Raw genomic sequence first — 17,423 nt, forward strand, 5'->3', positions numbered from 1 at the left:
CTGTTACACAATAAGCCATAGGCTCTTCCCATGCCAGGGGCTGTGCTCAGCCTTCTCACTTGAAAGAGAGATTTCCCAGCTGATACCATCGAAATGGACATAACTGAGGCAGGGAGATAGACCCAGCCAAGTGGAGTCAGGATGCCAGATTGCCCATTTCCTTGTCACGACATAAAACTGTAACACATTTTCTTTCAACGAACGCCAATAGCGAGGTAGGGAAGCCTCGTTGACTTAAGGCAACTAATGAGTTCCTTCTCCTGCCTCAAGCTGGAGTTTGAGATACTTCTCTGTTCTCATCTGAGGAAGATGTGCAAAGACGGGACTTCAACTGGCCTATAAGGAAGGTTGTGAGGGGCCAAACACCATCACAAAACCATCGTCACTGACTGTTGATCAGGTGCAGCTGAGCGCGCTGGGAAAAGTGCTGTTTTGTGTATTTTCTCAGAGCTTGCTTCCAGAAGCTCCACTGGGACAGGCTGTTAACAAGCTCTTCCTGATCTCATAGGAGCAGTTCTAATCCCTGATTTTTTTTCTTGGAGCAAGTCCCTAATATTAAACATTAAAAATTAACTCTGTCAGTCCTAACCCTGGCATGAAACACAAATCGGGTATCTCAGCGTTAGGAGCGTGGTTAAGATTGATATGCCCCTACTAAAGCACACGCTTACGTAATATTAGTAGTTGTTTCTGTAATGCTATGCATAATAATACTGCTTTGTGATTGATAGAATTGGTAGAATCGTAGATACTTCAAATGAACTCGCTACATGTCTCTTGTCTTTCCTTTTTGCTACTTTTCTGTAGCTCACTCTTAAACCCGTAGTCATCCTTCTGCCAAAGTATTTCAGTGTCTTCACGTGCGTGAAGATCTCATTGCATCCTGCCCAGAAGTAGGAGTTGGAGGGAGAAGGAAGAGTTTATCAAAATGTAGTATAAGATATTTAGAACAGCACAGAACATTTTTAAACCCTCCCACCCTAGTGCTTTGGTCTTGAAATTCTTATATTCTTCCAGTGCCAGAGGTGGGCTTTGTAGTACATATGCAATCCGCGTGCTGACCTGTATTTCTGATGGAAAAGTGATGAAAATAAATGCGTAATGACTTCAAGGATGTGTATCACCAGTACTAAAAGAATGTATTTCCTTTTGAGAAAAAATTAACAGTGGTTCCTTAAATTGTATCTACCAAAACAGTACCAGCATTTGTAGAAGTTCCAGATCTAAAAACTGAAGTTCCTCTTTTTTCTTTTTTTCCCCCCCGCCTTTATTTTGTGACTAAACACTCTTGTCCTTCCTATTCATTTACCTCCCGTGTACCAAACAGCCAGTGTTGTTTATCTCACTGTGGATGTAGAGCTTATGAAAACTGAGCTGAGTCCTCCCATCTGTAGGCCGTGAGAGAGCAAGTTCATCAGTTACATGTCATGTTACAGCCAGAAAACACTTTTTCAGTAGCAGTAAAGATTGTTACTTCCAAGTTTCCTACCGCTAAGGATTGAGACTTTTGTTGAAGCCGTGGATCTGTTGAGATGGCGTCTATGAGTTGCCACGTTAGTAGGTGAGAATATGTTTCTGTAGGTTTGACAGTGAAGATTAGGTGAAAGAACAACTCTTCGAGGTTTACTTCAGATGTAGAGGTGCAGATTTTGATTAAAAGTAGGAGCTCTGGTACGTAAACTTTCAGATACGTTAACTCTAATCAAGGAAGTAATTTTTTTTCTATACGTATTTTCTTGTACACCTTAATCCAGCTGTATACTGGGGTTTTTTTCTTTTTTAATGTGATTACAGAACTGTTCAGGAATTCATAAACCAGTTAATGCTTGGTAGTCTGTACTCTTCTCACTAATGGACTCACATACACACAACTTAAAGTTGACTCTGGAAGGTATGGATGTGTTACAGGGGCTATTATTGCCTTTAAAATATTGAAACAATTCTCTTTATATTTTAGTGAAGGAAATCTGGCCACAAAGCAAGTAATTTTTCTTCAGAGACCTGTTATGTGGAATTCCGCTGTCCAGACACCTGAGGTAAGTCACGTGTTTATGGCATTAATATAAATTAGTACTTCATACAGTGGTTAGCTAAGGAAATAAACTAGACTTAAAGATCAATGGGGAAAAAGTGTCAGAAGAGGGTTTAATTTGAAACAAGTTGCATGGAGGGCAGTCATGTTACAACTCCTGTTATATTTATTTCTCGGCCATGTACATCTTGCATTAAGCCATAGAGAAAAGCATAAGCATGCTAAGAAACTGTTTTGTGCTAAGAAATTACTGTGGCTTAGGTCGATGAAGTTGGTTGTGTGAGGGGACACTGTACTCTGGAGGTTAACAGAGTGAAGGGGTGTGTTAGCTCTTGCTACGTGAAAATATGTGACAGAAGTAGAGGATTTAAAATTCCTGCAGCTGGACCTCAACAACGACCTGTCCCTGTTGAGCGAGGCTCCTGTAGTAGCAGTTGTATAAAAGTGCTTTGAGGATTAAGTAACTGGCAGTCACTGCGTTCTGCTCAGAGTCAAAGTCACAGCAGTTACTGCGCCTGCACAGTGCTGTTTGATCTCTGTCCTTCCTACCTGCCCTCCGGTCAGTTAGAATCATCTCTATTTTCCTCTGCTTAGAGTTTCTAAAGTGTACTCCCTTTTGTTATTCTTCTCCAGGCTTTTGCTTTCCTTCCACCTAACTTCCTTCTCGCCGTGTCTCCTGTTAATTACTACTTCCGTGCCTGGAAGAACTCCATTCAACACGCACAGTTGAAGTCCTGTTTGATTTTTTTGTCTCTGCTGCCATCTCAGTTCCCAGCTAGATGTAGTACCCTGTCTAGGATTTATCTCTTCACTTACAAAACTTGAGCTTCTGCTTTTTTCTCTTCAGTGTTCTCTGTAGTCTCCCTTGCCAGTGTCTTAATCTTCTCTTCCATTCATACCCTCTTCTAAACTCTGCCAGTTACTCATCCGAATCTGACTTGACGTTCTTTCCTGATGCACTTCCTCCGACATTTCTAGAAGTGTGGGTTTGGAACATAATTTTGATAGTATTGTTAAATATACAAAACCTTATTATGTCAGTCCTGCTTTTCCTGATGCTTCCCTACTTTTTTAATACTTGGTAGATAAGGGCACGGGCTGCTAATACGAATACTCTTTGCTTGGAAAGGCGCCTTATTTCTAACTGTAAGCATCTCCCAAAAGGCAGCGTAAGTACGTGACACAAGTTGGGGTGGCTAAGGCTGGGTTCTGCCAAGAGACAGAATACAAACCAGTTCTGTAAAAACATGCCGCGTGAGGAACCGATGAATGTTTGAGGCTTGATGTAAATTAAAAATAGGAATTGTTATGATGCTCACAGTTTAAATTCTCTCACGCAGTTGTGATCGGCAGCTTTGGTTTATACAGCTGAAATGCTGTGGTTTATCCTTACTGTTTTACTTTGCTGCAATGGGAGAGCTTTCACTTAAGCATTAACATGCTGGAAGTAAGCAGGAAGTAGCTGATTTGTAGCCGTTTACATCAGGATTACTGTTAAAAATCTGAACAAATTCAGTGTCTAAATGTGTTCCTTAGGTTCCGGTGAGTGTTTGACTTTACCAGGAAATTTCAGTATGCTGAGGTCATTTTAGCGTGGGATAAATAGGTGGTTCAGCCTGAAGCCGAAACGTTCAGCAGAGTAACGTTTTTCTTCTGTTTTTCCAGTTGTGGTGTCCTTGGCCTAAATTTTAATCTTTTTACTTCATTGCTTTTTTTTACCTAAAAGTTTAAATTGGCCAATGGCATGTTACCTTCATTACAATTTAAATTCATAAATTTTCTAAGGAATACCTCAGTGGTACAGAACGTCCTGCTAGCTTTGCATCGAGTGGCTAGATTCCAGGTGCTGAACAAGCTGCTGTAATTGGAAAGCTTGAACTGACTTTTGCTCTAGAAACTTTTAATACATTTATTTAAAATATCCCCTGGACACTGATGACACAGGTGTACAACTTACCACAGCCTTGCCAGCGTTCTAGTGAGAGCAGCCCTCACCGTGGGCTGGCTCTGGGGGCTCTTGGTTTATCACACGTCATTTGCGTTTCAAAGAAAATAGTTCAGAGGAGGAGTCCTTTGGGGTATTTTCTGTTTGTTTGGTTTTTTCCTCTTTTTTCCTTTATTTCCCTTAAGCGGGCTTCTCCAGCTTTGTACCATGGCATCCAGGTGAAGCTTATTTCCTTCTGTTTCTCCTGAGGCAACGGTATTCCCCTCAGTCTAATCTCCCAGTGTCTCCCGCAACAAGCTTCCTTAAGACACTTCGTTTAGCCATGAGGGCCGTCGTTTTTACTGTCTCAAAAAGGGGTTGAGCTAAAAAACAAACTTAGCAATGTATAGAAGGGGGGCACAGAACTTGACAGGGTGGGATGCTTTGTTTTTAAATCATTTGCAGTTATGCAAGAGCGTTCGTGCCCCCAGAACACTGCTCTTTGCTGAGGCTGGATTCCTTCGTAGCTCCGTGTCCATCGTCTGACCCTTTGCATGGTGAGATAGGTTTGCATAAATCACTTTTCTTTTTTTTACATCGATAGCCATCACTTCAACAAGAAGCACGTTAGAAGATCCCAGTACTAATGTCAGACTGTTTATACTATTTATGTACTATGTAAGGTCTCTTTAGACCCCCTTTCAAATTGTTCTACAGGACAGGTAGTACGCAAGAATTGAGCATTACCAAAGTACTTGTTCTTAGCAATTTTTTGTGCTTTCTTGAATCTCAGGTACATCTTGCATTTTCTTCATCTGCCTTGAAATTTATTTATAGGAACAAATATGTCTGTCAGAATCTGTGGGTTTTTTCCGGAGGAGTTCATAGTTAAACCAGTGTTAAATGCTGCCTTACATTAAAATGCAGCTCACGTTAAATCCCTGCATGACTCATTGCAATGTTTGGCTTTTATTTTTCTCCTAATTAAGCTAATATTTAAACATCATCTTCTCTTTCAGAGGAAATCCTTAAGACAAGTTCTTGGGGAGGAAAAAGGCAAAGTCTCCAGCAGAAGCGTTGGGTTAGACACGGCTACTTCTCGCCCTGTAGAAACTGGACAACCACCCGCTGAGTTTCACCTGTCTCCATCTAAACAGTGTTGGATCCAGGAGGGGCCCTCCCAGTACGGAGGCTTTCCAAGATTCAGCAGCAGCGACGGAGTGTTAAGGGAACTGGATGATGGACAATTTGACCAGGAAGATGGAGTCACTCAGGTCACATGTATGTGATAAAGTAAGTAACTTCACCGGATGGACATGTACATAATTCACACAAATGCGTGTGCTGGTTTTGGTTTGGTTTTTTCTTACTTAAAAAGTCATACTACTTTAAATGCATTGGTATAATCCTATGACTTTTCCCAGACTAATTTTGTATTTGTTGTCTGTTTTTTTTGTTGCAGTAATCCTACTGTAGTAATAATACTACTGCAAAATAATTTGGTTTTCTGTCTCTCTTTAGTAGAATAACTACCTGACTGGGTGCTCTGCTAACTTGTTAATGCTTTTGATGAGCGAGAAAGCAAATGCTGCAAAACTGACAGTTTGAACTGTGTAAGAGAGAAAGGAATGAGGATGTTTAGTGTTTTCCACAAGCTGGAGGAGTGTTGTTCGGAGTTTTTTGTTGTGTGTTTTTTTTAAGAGTGTTGTAAATATTGGTGGGGAAAATGAACTGCCTGTTGTTAAGTTTTAATGCAATTTTCACTTTACTTGCCTTGCGTAAATTCAAAAGCCTAGAGAATTGGTAAGTCTTACACTAGAGTGTTAATAATTTATGCTACATTCAGACTTGATCTGTACAGAAGACCCCTGGAGGCTGTTGGCCCTTGCTCCTGTAAAGTAATTTCACTTACGCAGGTTTTACCAGGATTCCTTGTACGTCTAAGCCAAAAGCTGTCTCAGCATATAGATTGCATAACGGTGTGTTCATAATTTACTTGTGAAGGGAGGTTAAGAACCTCTCACCCCCTGAAAGAGAACTTGCAGCCTGTGAGAAAGAAGTGTGAGAAACTCTGCGGAGTGTTGCCAGCAAGGTGCGCAGTGGAGGAGGAAGTGGTCTGAACTTAATAGGCAACATCTGATCACAGGCTACATGCAAATAGGCTGCTGAATATATGCAAAATTTCTTGGGTAAATGTATTTCACACCGGGTAAAGTGTCTTCAACTGCACCACGCACAAGGAGGGACACTCAAAGGGTGAGGGTGCTGTGGGATGGGGCAGGGACCAGAATGGTTTTTATGCTGCTGTCTTGAAATTACACTTTACAGAGGAGAGGCTGAATGAAAACACGTCTCTGAAGGTAGATGTGATGATAACTAATGATAGTGGGCTTTGGTTAGTTTTAGAAATGCAAACGATAAATGTTCATTACACTAAAGCTAATCGAAAACAATCTGATCAAAATGAGAAATCAGAAGAGAACTGAGCAAATCTGTTCACAGCATGGGTGAGGGGAGCTCGAAATGATAATAGTGGGATAGTGATGATAGTGGGAGCTTGAAAGGATAATTGCTTTGGAGCTGCTTCCCAGCGTCACGATGGAATTGTTGCAGGCGGGCTTATTTTCCCTTTTGGAAAGCAACTGTTTGTAGCAGGTTTGGGGTCTGTGTTTCTTTCTTCAAAAAAAAAAAAAAAAAAGTCCACAGCCCTGGAGCTGGAGACATTCCTTCTTTTTCCCATTGCACGTTGTTGAAAAGGGCAGATTCGATTTTCTCACTTGAATTTCCTAAGAAAAATGCTGGCAGCCTGGCAAAACAGGTCTGAATCGTGACTGCTGGAAGAGCCAAGTATGCGCCGGCGGGGCAGCAGCAGGACTCGGTGTGCCGCAGGGAGCGAGCAGGAGCACCTGCTGTAGCAGGCACGGTAAGAAATCCGTTCCGTTCTCTCCAGGCTCCTCTCCCATCTCCAAGTCACGGATGTGGGGCGTGAACCTCATGTTCGTTCTCATGCCGGCCGCTACTCCGTGAGCAGCAGTCACGGTTCATGCAGCTAGCCCGGATCTCCTCCAGCGTACACACATGTGGGAAAAAATTAGGAAAATACATTATCTGTCTTGGGCAGAAAGCCAGGTGACTGATGTATTAAAAACAGGGCAACAGGTGCTCTTGTGCAACTTGGAGTAAGTTGCTCTGCTTCTGAAAGTACATTTCATGAGTTATCCAGAACTGTCGTGTGTGTAATTCTAACTAGTGGTGGTTTTCCATACAAGCTAAACCTGTAAACCCAGCAAAAATGGGTCAGAAAACTTAAGACATTCAGAATATTCCAAGTTACAGCTTTTAAAGCACGTCAAAGAGATTGCCTTTTATAAAGTAGTGTCCCTGCTGAAGGCAGTTAACAGTAGTGAATCCTAAAACAAAAGTGGACAATGGCTATTTCAGTAAGTTGTAATGTATCAAGTAATAAATTGAATGCAGCTAATCATTCTAGAATATATTCATTGGATAAAAAGAATCATTTAACTGAGATGTTTTCAATCAGCTGTTGAAAATGCAGAAAACTCAAGTATCTTTCTAAAGAACTTTTAATGAATGGGATGTACACAGGGGAGGCTCTGTTTCTGGAACAAGGGTAGAAATGGCGTGTGCTCTGGCTGTCCCCGGGTACACCCGAGAATATCTCGGCTTTTAGCAGGAAAGGCTTTTCTTCTTGAACTGGCATAAAGCCATATTCACTACTCGGAAAACTGAGAAGGGGAGGGTGCGTTTTGGATAGAAGGGATTCTAATTTAAGTTACTCATTTCATCACCTTGGTCTTGCACGAACTAGAGCGTTACCGTGTGCCTTTGCTAGTGTTGTGACCCGCGCTGCCACGTCAACTAAGCTTGTAGAGCAGAGCAACTCTGGCAAGACTTCTTCTGTATGCTCATATATATACACACACGCTGTTCAGGTGTCGTTTGACCGGAAGATATTTTACGTACTCATCTTTGGATTGAAAAAATGGCAAATAAAACTTAAAGCATGGATGCACTCTCTGACGAAAGAAAACAAGTAAGTACGCTTACTTATTAAATAACAGAGCTTTCATTAAGAGCCTGATGTCTGAAATATAAAAGTGCCTGATCTGTCTGTGACAACAGAAATGCCCTGCAGCCCGTAGAAAGAACAGAGAGAAGGCAGCCGGTGCTGTTCAGGAACATCTGCAAAAGACTGTTTATGCTTTCTGATGTTTAAATTGTTTGGAGAGGAAATACTTTTCTAGTGTTTACAAGCAGGAAGAAACTATCCACTTTAACAAACAAAAAAATAAAAGCTGTGCCCTGCTCATAATTGTCTGAGCAGTTGATTTACGTACCTGGTCAGCTGCAATAAATTGCTGCTTAACTTCTGTTTCTGGTCTGTAAAATACCATTTTCTTTTTTGTAAAACTAAGATCTTTCCTCTAGTTCTGCGAGGGAGCTCCTCACCATTAAAGGCACTTGCCGAATCACCAACCCGCTCTCTTCGTTATGTTTGTCTCGCACCGACACTAAACGGGTTAGATCAGGGATACCTCTCCTCAAGCTAGAATTCCTCAAGCATTTCCTCGAGCTCGAATCCTCTTTCGCAGCCCTGTCTGTACATCCCTGCAGCTCACAGGGCAACCCTGGGTAGAGTTAGAACCACTTAGCGAGGGCTGAGTAGCTTTTCCTTGTTCTTAGTATATTAATCTTTCCAAGATGAAGAGTGCAGGTTGCTGCCTTGACAATTCCCTACGGCTTAAAGAGTAGTGTTAGCTAGGGTTTAGGTTTTTCGGAGCCAAATTTCTGCGTGGAATTTAGATACCTGGTGTGAATTAAAGAAGCGAATGTTCCTGCCTCCAGGTAAGTGTAACTTGAAAGGGACAAAGGGGTTTAGCGGAGCCGGCCTGGTGACATGTTCTGATCTTAAGCAGATGCACTTTGACAACGTGTGAGAGAATTTTAAAAAGTAGCAAACCCACTGCAGTTTTGGAAGATGGGCTAAAACCTCAGTGACTGAGGAAAAAGTGGTTTGAAAGTTATCCTGTGCTTGCCCTAGGCCTGCATCTGTGACGTGCTGCTGTAAGGTGCTTATTTTGGCATCCTAAAGGTCCTCTTCTAAATCTCTCTTACTTTTAATGGTAGAACCAGCATTTTCTGATGTGAGATGTATTTATTACGTTGAGGTCTGACGTCAGCATGCTAACAGTCATTGTGTTTCTCTGCTTTTGAAAGAAGAAATCCGACTTCACTTCAGCACACCTGGTAGCAGAGATGGGAGAGCACCACGCTTTCTCTTGGAAGCACTCGCTTGCCTGCCTTCTTGGACAACATGAAAAATAAGGATAACTTGCCAAAATATAGCGGTATGGATAAAGAAACAGTTTAATTTTATCCTTTTTTTTTTTTTTTACAATATAATTCAAAGACAGTCTTAGTTTCCCTATTATATAGAGCCTAGATTAAACCTGTTAATATTTATTAGACAGATCAATGGTTTGCTTAGGCTGACTGAAGATTTTTATGGTACCATTCAGGCACATGTGTGTACACAGTACTCATGTAAACAATAGCAAGGGCAAATACAAGCAGTGTTTCACTTAGGCCTTATGTAAAACCAGCTTAGTAGAGCAAGTCAACTTTACAGTGCAAATCGGAATGAAAATAAACAGGATTAAAACTTCCCAACTTCTGTTTTGGAGAGAAACCCTTAAAGCATTAAGAGGAAGAGAAGAGGTTTAAAATTTTAATGCAGTCCTGAGCCACCACGTAATTTTCTTCAGTTTTGGAGAGGAAATGTAATTAGCAACACCAGTTACATGGGGGGTCTTTTTGCGCGTCGCAGTGGCCGCTAGAAGCACGCGGCGTGACTGTACAACACAGCCCCACCGTGGCTGGTCCCGCAGCAGACTGTAACGACACCAAATACACGATTTACTACCTCCAGACTACAGCCCTCCTACCTGCAGCACAAACTTCAGGGTATCTGTCGAAACCAAGCAACCTGGTCTATACAAGGCAAGCTACAGCTAAATGTATAGACAGTGTACCTAAAGCTACTTTCACTCAGACAACATCTCATGCAAGTACCCTGCGGACAGTTAAATACAATGATAAACACTGAGACACAAAGAGCTGCCCAAGAATACAGCTGTTGAAGCACTTAAGCTTAGTCTCTCTATTTTCTCATTGTTTAAATTCCCTTTATATCCAGGTGGTGCAGTTGCTTGAGGTGTGCTTGATTCATAAGAAAAAAAAAATAGAATTTAAGGCATGTTTAGTATATTGTGAAAAACAACTTTTTAAAAATAGGTGGACTCCCTTCTTTCCAAGTAGGTGTAACGCAGAAAACAAAGTGTAGATGACAGAACCCAGCCGAGTCAGCCCATTCTGACCTGCTTAAAGACACAGGGCCCCCAGCAACCTCGGAGAGAAACAACCAGCCAACCTCTTAAACAGCTATGCAAAATCACTTGAACAGAAAAACACCTCTAGTGCTTTGAGACCCTGCATTCACGTACACTTAGCAGCATGTCTGCCATATTCATCTCTAAAACATTAAATTCTATCATTCTAATACAATTAAGCAGCACTCATGGAAATTGTCAGTTATTGCAAATCTGCAAACACAGCTTGAAATAAACATCTGATAGGGAACAGAAGCATGAATCCAAATCTCTCTGTCCAAGAATATGATTCAGGTGAATAAAGGAAAACAAATTAACATATGTTGGAAACATGATTAACTCTTGCAAAGAATTAGGTTCAACATTTGCGTACTTAGAATGTTTTTACTAGAAACGCAAGCAAAGACTGTGCTAGTGTGTTATGTAGTGTAACATGAGTATTTATGAGGTATAATCTGTAAGCAGTTGCCATAACTTTGCACAGGTATAAGCCATTGACTTTTCTGCCACAGTTACTCTTGAGAGAATTTGTGGAGTGGAGAACAGCAGATGTCTGCCTTAACAGGACAGCAACCATCCCCTGCTGCACACAAACCTCTACCGGTAACAAAAAAACAAGTCCAGAAAGTCTGTTAGATACATCTCTCTCTAGAATATATATATATATGTTCCATAGCATAGTGAAACTGTCCTTTTGGTATAACTAATGCTGTAGATCCTGTTAGTATTTGGATGTACACGTACAGGAATGTGCACATCCACAAGTAAACTTTCAAAGACATCTTAAAAAAAAATAAGAGCTAAATTAGCAATACGCCACAACATAGCAAGAAGCGTCCTGCAGAATTGTATCTTTAAGGTGATAATCTCTGAACTACAACTTAATAGAGCTACTGCCTTAAAAATGGCCTGCTGTGAAATCGTAAATCTGGCTTTTTCTTTTTCCCCACCCAATCGGACACATCTTCAGGATTGTGATTCAATGATTGTTTAGCAGCAATTTTAGAGAACTGTAAATTCTTTTATTAACAGGCATTATAAACAGATACTACTACTTTTATTTAAAAACCATGAGTGCCACATCGATGAATATACAGCTCATGAATAACTTAAAAAGTATTTCCCATATTAAAAGGCAATGCACACAGCATACAAAAAGTCTACTAAACAAAGCTAGGAGGATACGTGATTGAAGTGTCTAAAATGATATATACAGTACGTAGTTACTGGTTCCTTTAGATTCAATACAGGCGCCTCTACTGTCATTGCCATCATGCCTCACTCTCCCCTGACACTGAGTTCTGCACTTCTTCTTCCAAAATTGGTACAATCAGGTTATCCTTGGACATCAGATTATACTTCATCACAAACTTAGTGAACCGGTGACACAAGAAAGTTTCATTCTGGAGATGAAAAAAGGGAAAAAAATAACACGAACAGAAGGAACATTTGAAACAACTGGGAACATGCTAACAAAAACCTGCTTATATTTACTTACCTCTTTAGATTTACAAGCCTTAGAAAACAGTACTGAGGCTTAAATGGTAAATTTATATCCCTTCTTTTAAATCTTTCCTTTACTTCTTGTTTATAGTTACTGCAATTAACAAAAAGCCCTACTGAAGTTCAGGGTTAAGTCGCAGCTCAATTCAACAGTACTTAGACAAGAATATGTTCAAGTATCGATGCAGGCCTGATCCACTCCAAAAGCAAATTTTAAGGTATCGTGAAACCCCTGACAGAACGGGGCACAACCCTTCCTCAGCTGATTCAGCAAAGGTGTCCTTTTACATCAGCTGTACCCTTTCTGTCCTTTCCATCTATTAATTTCTATTTTTCTATTAAAAAAACCCCACATATTGGAGGTGCACAAGCTGCTGCCAGTTACTCTGTTTCTTTGCAGTTTTACAATTATAATTCTTTAACTCTTGTGTGCCGTACACAAACAGGAACCATAGACGTAAGCGGTACCAACTATACCGAGTCCTTGAATACATTCAGGAATCTTGAAAACAAGGGGGATTGGAGCTGGTTGTACAAAACCTCTCAACTTCTGACCTTTTATCCAGATGAAGGGAAACCGTAACTGGGTGAAGTAAGGAGCTGAATTCATTTTCCTTTATATATACACACGTACAGCACAGCATTTCAGTTGTTATAAAGCTGGTATCTGCTATAAGCAATGCCTCGCTTGAAAGCAGCTCTTCTAGCAGGACTATAAGGAAACACGTAATACAACTGTCTCACAGCCGTAACTGTGATTAACGCCCTTCTTTCAAGATACAGTTTGAAACTACTTACTTCATATTCATCAAATATCTGCCGGTGATGGAAATAAGCATGTGAAAATATTCTGTAAATCCTTCGGCACACCGATCCTAGTTTGGCTACAGAGGATTCCTTTATGCTAACCCTGAAAGCACCAGGAGAAAGGTTACGCAGCGGGTCTACCGAAACGGCTACCAAGAATTCCGATTCCTAAACTGTACTATATAGAATTACACATGACATTTAGACTTCAGCGTTGCAGACATCTGTGTCTGCAGCTGCTTGTTGTTGCAAGGAAAATAAAAATGTTGGGTGCATTTCAAAATTGCTTTAAATTGTTTTGAACTTACTCAGTTATAAATTTAAAGTCACAGCATCTCTCTAAAGGCCATCCTGTTATTCCGGTTGGCTCTGCTCCACTGGAAGCCCCATAACACCAACTTCAAAGTATTCAGGGGCCACCTACCCCCTCCTCCCAAAATAAAGCATTTTTACCTGCTGGGGAAATATTTATTGCTATTCAGAAGACACGCGGCTCCATCAAGTGTGTGTCTGGTGTAGTCTATAGCAGGACACTACAAAAACAGACAGCGAGTGAGCACATGCATGCAAGTCCTGTAACTTGTTGACAGAAAAACAGTTTAATTATGTTTCCTGATGCTTTTAACTTCAGCAGTCATTTTTATTCTCAGAGTTTGATAGAGCTTCTCTGAAGGTCTAACTATATTTCCTCTGTGAACCAATGGGCAAGAAGGAAACCTCAAAGTGATGTTCTTGACCCACAGAAGCTCTCTCAGTCTGACTGAGAAACCGACTAGAACAGTCTCCCTCCCAACACAGGAACCATGCATCAACAGGGTCAGTTTTCCAAAATACAGCCGTACCTCTTTGGGAGTCTTATGAGCTGCACAGAGAAAAATCCACTGTTCAGTTGCTGTCATCTGAGTACACGTGTCTGGGTGACATTCACTCTGTTGAAACAATTGTTCAGTTACAAAAACCACCCAAGAGCGAAAAGGAGCTGATCTGTTCAAAGCACTTTCTTACCCTGGCCCCCAGCAGAAAGGGGTTTTTTGCCAAAAGACTTGAAAGCCTTAAAAAACTCTTACCTCAAGTCACTCCTTAAGTTTAGGTGTATAGATTTAGAAGAAAGTCCCATGTCTTACAATACAATAAAAGTCTCCTCCCTGATACAATCTAAAAATATCAAGAAAAGAATTACCTGAAGCTTGACAGCTAGTCCATTGAGCTCAAGGCAGAACTGTCTGTAAAAAATTTGAACACAGCAGCATCAAAACCAGCAATTTGTTTTCCCACTGGAAACTCCTAATACAAAACAAGGCTGTACATTCTGATCTTCTTCACAGATCATGGAAAAAATCACACTTAAAGAATACCATCAAATAATTTCAGCTGACGTCATACTGAAAAGCCAACAGGCTAGGAATTAACACACTGTAACAGGACTGCAGAAACAGAATTCACACCAGCATATTTTTTTTTCCACTCATCAAACCAATTTTAATTCTCACCTGACAACAGAGGCTGAGCTTAACAAATAATTTGGTGGCAGTGTTCCAGATACCAACTTTGTTCTATAACAAAGTTGGTATTTCAAAAAAAAATAAATAAATAACACTTCAAGAAAATCAATTTCTTAAGACTCTTAAGTTTTAAATTCTTATTGCTGGATCATTTCATCCTTCTAAAACAGACAAGACTTCTTCCAGATCAGTAAGTGGCTAAAATCCCACCACAGAGCATTAAGAGAGTGGGACTTCTAGAAACACTGCTTTGACTAGAATGAACGCCAACGTGTGTTCGTTAACTTGAGAAATTCACACCTCCATCCTACAGTAAAAATCAGACAAAATTTTCCAGAAGTGACAGCTATTTGGTGACAAGTCAGTCTTATGAATCTGCAGTGACTTCTGGCATACGTAAAAGGACAGAGGAAACTTAAAATGTGTCTTTTGCAACTGTATCTATACGCACTTTTTCCTCTTTTGAGGATTCCCTGCGTGGACTGGAATGATTCCAGACCAGAGGAGAGAAAATGAAAATGGGAGGCAAAAAGTCAGGATATCCAGGAATAGCTTAGAACTATAATTAAAAAAAAAAATCAGGACACAAGGATGCTAAAGTCATGCCAGGAAGACAGGATTACTGCTTACCTATTAACAGGGTGTAAACCTACACTCTAACTGAAAAACACGTCCAGGCACAAACGACCGAGGCCGAACGTGTTGTGTTGTTATACCGCATAAAAACAAACTGAGGGAAGGACAAAATGTTTCGAGGTTCCTTACAACTAGACAAGAACTGCAAGACAGAGCTACTCTTGCTTTCCCAGCGGCTGCAGCCTGTTTTCCTGCAAGTTTCAGAAGCAGCACTGGGAGCACCTGGAAATCACATTCACAATTAGTAGAGATAAACAACTGATGATACCATCGGAGAATATTTCCATATTCAAAACATGCTGGTACAACCTTTGAAGTGAGGCATAAATGTTTTCTTAAAAAACTTCAAGAACACTAGATCAGAGCACATCATAAATCTTTAGAAAGAACAAGGAATTCAGAAAATAGTTAATACCAAAGTGTAAAAATACTTAACAGTAGACATAGCAGGTTTCATTTAACTTACTTTTGATCTCTCCTATTCAAAAATCTCACTGTCAGTGACCAAAACTTCGTACGGGGATACTGTGTTGACAAAAGATGGATTCTTACCTTAAATGCTCGTACTTCCATACGCCTTCATCCTGGCCTTCAGGAGGTTCAAGGATCTTATCAATGTTGGAACAGTCTGCCCTTATGTTTTGTTGAATATACTGGGAGAGGGGGAAGAAAGTAAATCTGGATCTTGTTGTAATCACAGTAAGAAAGTGTATTTAGGATGTTGCATCTTTGAGGGACTTACTTTTTAATTAAGGAGTGAGTGAAGGACTAAAAAATAGGGAGGCAAAGAAACGGTATAAAAATGCCAGATGTGAAAAGTGCCGTTCCTCGATTAAGAAAAGGTAAAAGAATGGGTAAATTTTACAGCTTTTTTACAATACCCATCTCAAAACAAAAGAAGCCCACAGGAAACCCAACCATTTTCTTAAATTGGGTTTGTTTAAACCTGGCGTGGGAATGTGAGTTATTTCTGCATACACAGTTAATATTTACACTTTTTAAAATATTTAGGTGTATTTGTCAGTTGGTGCAGCCATATTCTAAGCAGAAAAATGGCATGCTCCGTTCCGTTTTTCTACCAAAATAAAAGATTTGGGAGATGGAACTTATCAACAACATTTCACCTAAGTAAGAATACCTGCTGAACAGCTAACGTACTGTCCATTTCTTCAAAGGATTCATCAGGCCAGTTGTAGAAATCCTGTTTGAAAAAAAGTTTAAACCACTTTAACAACAAAAACATAGATGGGGGAAGAAGAAGAGCACACAGTCTACAGTAAACTGGACTGTGCAGGAAAATAGATGGAGTTTATACAATTCCAGGAAGCTCCATCTCAACAGAAGCCGCACGCAATCTTGGCAAGAACAGGGTGAAACGCAACTTTGGCTTCTACTGTCACAACAGCGGGACGTCTTGAAATCAAAGTTCTGCGTGACTCGGCGTACGATAAACATCGTCTCTCCCCCACACAGCCTATATTTTTTAATTTAAAATACCTGCATACAGTGCCCGTTTCACACGTTAGGCTGTGTAAGAATGGAGGTCTGTGGAGTAGCATTATACAATTACTACTAAACTAAAAATCCCAGCTTATTCTAGTAACAACACACCACCGAGAGCCTCTAAACTGAGACAAGGCAGCGCAGCGTTGGCTAATGTGGGCCTGCCTGCTCGGTATGGTCAGTATGCTGCCTAACTGGATGGTTAGCAGCTCTGCTAACCCACAGTGCTTAGTGTATCTAATGACAAAACCCTCCCCAAGTCCTGCCCTTGGCTCCAGCTGCACCGCAGCGTTCGGCAGGAAATCGCACCCGGCCCAACCTTGCTCATCCCGGGCACAGGCATTTTCTAACTTGGCTATTTTCACGCCGAAAATGTTGTGCTACGCCCTCTCATTAAGCAGAGATACTGCACATCAGCCTCCTGCAGCTGTCCTAGCAGAGGCGATGACTCAGTGTTCCAGCTGTAAAGCTCAGCAATCTGTTCTGGACAGAACAGCCATCTCTAGAGAAATACCTGGTGTTGACATATCGCTGATTGTATTTACATGCTGAACGGCCAGGCTAGTGTCACGCAAACTGAAATACAGCCACCAAAAAATGGGCGATTCCATCAAGGCACATCCCAGCCCAGGGGAAGCTACATTGTAGTGTGACCAGCTGTTTTCTGAGAATAACCTGAATTTATCAAAGCGAAGGCACACGATGATTTCCCTCATAGACTAAGCATGTACAGAGCGAAGGACGGTACCGGGTGTGTAATAATTGCCCTCTGCTCACCAGGCAGAGAGGGTATCTGCCTGCGGGCCTGTGACCCGCGCTGCCCCCCTTGTGGCCATCAGGAGCTGGCCCTCCTCACCCGAGCAGAGCGAAAAAGCCCTGCCCAGAGGCCCCACGCAAGAATTACATCTCGGAAATAATCTTAAAAAAAATAAAATAAAATGCACACCCCGTGGGTTTGACATGTACCTTTCCAGGACGACCTTGGAAGCCCGGAATCAAACCGATTTCGTTTCGTTTAAGGGGAAGGAGGTGACAGCAGCCCGGGGCGCCTTCCCCAGGGGCTGGGGGTTACGTGAGGGACGGGCGAGCCCCCTCCCCAGCCCCAC

The 17,423-nt window shown here is 41.3% G+C and overlaps 2 protein-coding genes across 4 annotated transcripts in view; one reads left to right on the forward strand and one right to left on the reverse strand.

The window, feature by feature from the left end:
- The window catches only part of RFTN2 (raftlin family member 2), a 24,226-nt gene extending 18,932 nt beyond the window's left edge, over nt 1–5,294 (forward strand). For both annotated transcript variants that reach the window (XM_009875394.1, XM_009875395.1), the window contains exons 8-9: nt 1,958–2,036; nt 4,976–5,294. In XM_009875394.1, coding sequence (XP_009873696.1) covers nt 1,958–2,036; nt 4,976–5,245 — 349 coding nt within the window. In that variant the 3' untranslated portion in view covers nt 5,246–5,294. The remainder of the gene's footprint in view (nt 1–1,957; nt 2,037–4,975) is intronic.
- A 6,072-nt stretch (nt 5,295–11,366) lies between these two features.
- Nucleotides 11,367–16,012, reverse strand: MOB4 (MOB family member 4, phocein). Of its 2 annotated transcripts, none has more exons than XM_009875397.1 (7): nt 15,953–16,012; nt 15,382–15,467; nt 13,857–13,899; nt 13,519–13,605; nt 13,130–13,209; nt 12,668–12,779; nt 11,367–11,769 (listed from the first exon to the last, which is right to left on the reverse strand). In XM_009875397.1, the coding sequence occupies exons 1-7, from the start codon at nt 15,977–15,979 to the stop codon at nt 11,638–11,640; spliced, it is 567 nt and encodes a 188-aa protein (XP_009873699.1). In that variant the 5' UTR covers nt 15,980–16,012; the 3' UTR covers nt 11,367–11,637. The 2 variants fall into 2 exon arrangements, with proteins under 2 accessions (XP_009873699.1, XP_009873698.1); XM_009875396.1 differs by having other exon boundaries at nt 15,367–15,467.
- Nucleotides 16,013–17,423: the final 1,411 nt, after the last annotated feature.

This window comes from Apaloderma vittatum, unplaced genomic scaffold, assembly GCF_000703405.1.
Source record: "Apaloderma vittatum isolate BGI_N311 unplaced genomic scaffold, ASM70340v1 scaffold298, whole genome shotgun sequence".
Taxonomy (NCBI): domain Eukaryota; kingdom Metazoa; phylum Chordata; class Aves; order Trogoniformes; family Trogonidae; genus Apaloderma; species Apaloderma vittatum.